The following is a 3,473-nucleotide window of genomic DNA, read 5'->3' on the forward strand; positions in this document are numbered from 1 at the left end:
CCCCCAATAATAAATAAATAAAATTCATTAAGTTTTGGATCCTTTAGTGGTTGCAGATCGCTCGGACTGTTACTGGGTTTTCTTCCCTGTGCCATTCTTGTCTGCAGAGTTTGTGGAGGTTACCAAGTTCACCGGCCCGTCCGAGTGCACGGAATCCTTGCGCGGCGGCATGCGCTCGTTAATGCGATCCAGCCCTCGGGCTTCTTCGAAGCTGCGGATCTTGTGCTGGGGTGAAAATCCACGAATGGCTGCCAAAAAGAAGGGGAGGGAGAGAAAAGTCAGGCTCTGAGTTGTGGTTCTTCAGGTAGGAGACCTTTAGCCACATGCCAGATGGGTACGGGATAGAGTCAGGGTGACAGAAAGCACGTGTCTGGTCACGGGGAACCATCAGATGGGTCCAGAGGGGATTTGTGGCATCACCAGCTCATGTGGGGACCACAGTGCAGCTGGGAAGTTGAAGTTTTTTGCTGCTAGGTGACAGCAGCAAAGTTTAGGATCCAGATTCCTAATAGTTCCTCTTTTAATCATGGAATCATAGAATGGTTTGGGTTGGAAGGGACCTTAAAGCTCATCCAGTCCCAACCCCCCTGCCATCAGCAGGGACACCTTCCACTAGACCAGGTTGCTCAAAGCCTCATCCAGCCTGGCCTTGAACGCTTCCAGGGAGGAGCAGCCACAGCTTCTCTGGCCAACCTGGGACACTGTCTCACCACCCTCACACCAAACAATTTATTCCTAATAGCTCATCTAAACCGCCCCTCTTTCAGTTTAAACCCATTTCCCCTTGTTCTGTCATTAACTGCCCTTATAAAAAGTCCCTCCCCAAACACAGTTTAGTGTTTGGAACTTGAAGACCAGACAAGTGCTCAATGTCCCGAGACTGTGAAATCTCAGGAAACTTTCAAAAGTTGAAAAAAACACAATACTAAAATAAATAAAATAAAATAAACAAGCAAAACCAAACCAACACAACAAAGACACCATCAGGAGGCTTTTAACTCCAACACAAACCCAACACACTGCAAACACCAGGAGAGGGAGGGAAACAGCTTATTCCTCGGATCACAAACGCTTCTTGCATGACCAGGAGACACGCAGGCAAGTTCTGAGCAGTGATGAAATCCCACCAAGGGCAGGTATATCTCTGTTTCATCACCACGAGGGGCTGAGGCTGAGTACATCATCCTCACGGTGATGATACTGACCAAATGTTTAACTTCTTTGTATCACAATTTGTTGAAGAAAAAAGGGGTTTGTGCCAAATCTTTTTTTTTTATGAGGACTTGGCTGGTTTACAAACAAACTTCCCTTGGTAATCCAAAAAGTTCTCTATGCAGAGGTACAGCCCCTTTCATCAGTAAGTTGAATCAAGGAGGAAACCTCAGGAATCCATCATTTCTACATGAACTATAGGGAGAAAAGTGCTTCTCCACACTGAGACCACCTAGACCCACCTGTGGGGAAGGTGAGGATTCCACCAGAGCCTTGCAATCCACTATTTCCTAGATGATTTTAACCCAGAGTGCTGGCAGCCTTCACTGGATCGAGCTACCCAGGGCACGAACTCAGCCACAAAGCATCTGAGATCAGATTGCAAGACCCTCAAACACCAAGGTCTTGAGACATCAGAGCACAAAACAGCTCAGGAGAGCGGGTAATCTCAGAATAAAGGTATTGCCTTAATTGCAATAGCCTCATTAAGGTTAAAAATCACCTCGAAGCAGCTCGCTGTGTCATTTTTGGCTTCCCAGCAGGGGCCCATCTTCCCCCACTTCTGGTGATGCAAGAGTAAAAAGCTTCCATAAGGTTTGATAAAAGCTCTTTAAAATGAGGGCAACACACATACACACACACACACACACACACACAGAGATGATCTGAGTCTCTTGCCGGATTCTAGCCATACCTTCCCGTGCCTCTACTGCTTCTACTGTGGCTGCAATACAGAAGAACAGTGGCATGCAAAAATGAAGACAGAAGAAAAAAAAAAAAAAACAATCAAAAAAAGAAAAAAAAAACAATCAAAAAAAGAAAAATAAGAAAAAAAAAAGAGTGACAGTGAGTGATCTAAACATCATCGCTGCGAACACGAGAGCCCACAGCCTCCCAGCCCCGGTGGAGAGACAACTGTCATCAAAATTAAGCTGGTTAAGAGGGAGGAGGAGGGGGGGGGAAATAAATAAATAAATAAAAATATAAAGGTGATAGGAGTTTGAGAGGAAGAGGAGGTTGAGAGGAAGGGTGAAAGGGGAATCCCTCGGGTTTAGTGTCCTGCTGAGCGCTGACACAGGGGAGTTTCCTTCCCTGATGTTCACTGGACTCGTCACGCGGAGAAAATTGGATGGAAAGAAAGAGAGAAGCAGAGAGATTGTCCCACAGCAAGGACAGTGACAGTCCTAGACTAAAATGTGGGTCTCCACCTCCATTTCCAGCCCCCTCCTGCTCTCAGTTTGTTGGCTCTAGGTCACCCTGGTCACCTTCAGAAGAGAAATTATGTGGCATTGAGCCCAAAACAAAGCCCCAACCACCAAAGCCAGGTAAGGGAAGTGAGCCCAAGGGATGTGATGACATTTTGGAGAGGGGCAGTTTGTTCTCCAGGGGAGGGTAGGAAGCAGCAGCAGCAATCAGGCTGCTCCATCCTGATGCCTTGATTTACACCAAAAAAAAATACAATAAAATAAAACAGGTTGATGCTTTAAATCCAGTTTGGCTTCAGCTCCACCTCCTAAAGGAGTTACCAAGCAACAAGGCACCATAAAGCTGAGCAACATCCCCCCTTCCTAAATCTGCTGCAGCAGCTGTCCAAGTTTTGGTAGTCCCTGCCTCAACAACTGGGAGGAGGCCCTTCCCTCCAGCAGATCCCCTGTTTTTAGCCTCAAAACACCAGAGTTTTTCACTTTGGACACAATAAAAAGACCACGTGGTCCTTGAGAGGCCACAGAAGAAGAATGGAGTTGTGGCTGAGTATCTTTGCTCCAGATTTGGTGACTTTACTCAGCCACTTTTGCTAAGTGAAAGGTTGGCAGGAGGTTCAGGGAGGGAAGGGGTCCTGTCATTGCTACCTGCAGTCTTGTTTCTTTTCTTTGAGGGTCCAGAGGCACCCCAAAAGTTGGGCAGCTCCCTCTTCTCCTTGCCAAGCAGAGGGACTCTCAGCACAGCTGCTGAAGGAGTGCCTGGAGGTTCACATCTGCCAGCAGGCAAGTCAAAGGGATGTGTGAAGTGGGAAAGGGTGAGAGAAGGATGCACGACAGGGAAAGGAGGGTGAGAAGGGCATGAAAAGTGGGGTGCTGTTGAGGAGAGCTCAGGGTGCTGCTGAGGGGAGCAGTGGGGTGCTGTTGAGTAGAGCTCAGGGTGCTGCTGAGGGGAGCAGTGGGGTGCTGCTGGGGGAAGTAGTGGGGTGCTGCTGAGAGAGCTCGGGGTGCTGCTGGGGGGAGCAGTGGGGTGCTGCTGGGGGGAGCAGTGGGGGGCTGCGG

General features: G+C 48.3%; 1 protein-coding gene across 1 annotated transcript in view; it reads right to left on the reverse strand.

The window, feature by feature from the left end:
* Window positions 1-69: 69 nt before the first annotated feature.
* LOC104532428 (serine/threonine-protein phosphatase 2B catalytic subunit gamma isoform) overlaps window positions 70-3,473 on the reverse strand; it is a gene marked incomplete at its 5' end in the record, with an annotated part of 13,487 nt that continues 10,083 nt past the window's right edge. The window contains 2 exons of the mRNA XM_010177640.2: window positions 70-248; window positions 1,907-1,936. Of these exons, the coding sequence (XP_010175942.2) occupies window positions 70-248; window positions 1,907-1,936 (209 nt within the window). The remainder of the gene's footprint in view (window positions 249-1,906; window positions 1,937-3,473) is intronic.

Source organism: Antrostomus carolinensis, unplaced genomic scaffold, assembly GCF_000700745.2.
Source record: "Antrostomus carolinensis isolate BGI_N321 unplaced genomic scaffold, ASM70074v2 scaffold49061, whole genome shotgun sequence".
Taxonomy (NCBI): domain Eukaryota; kingdom Metazoa; phylum Chordata; class Aves; order Caprimulgiformes; family Caprimulgidae; genus Antrostomus; species Antrostomus carolinensis.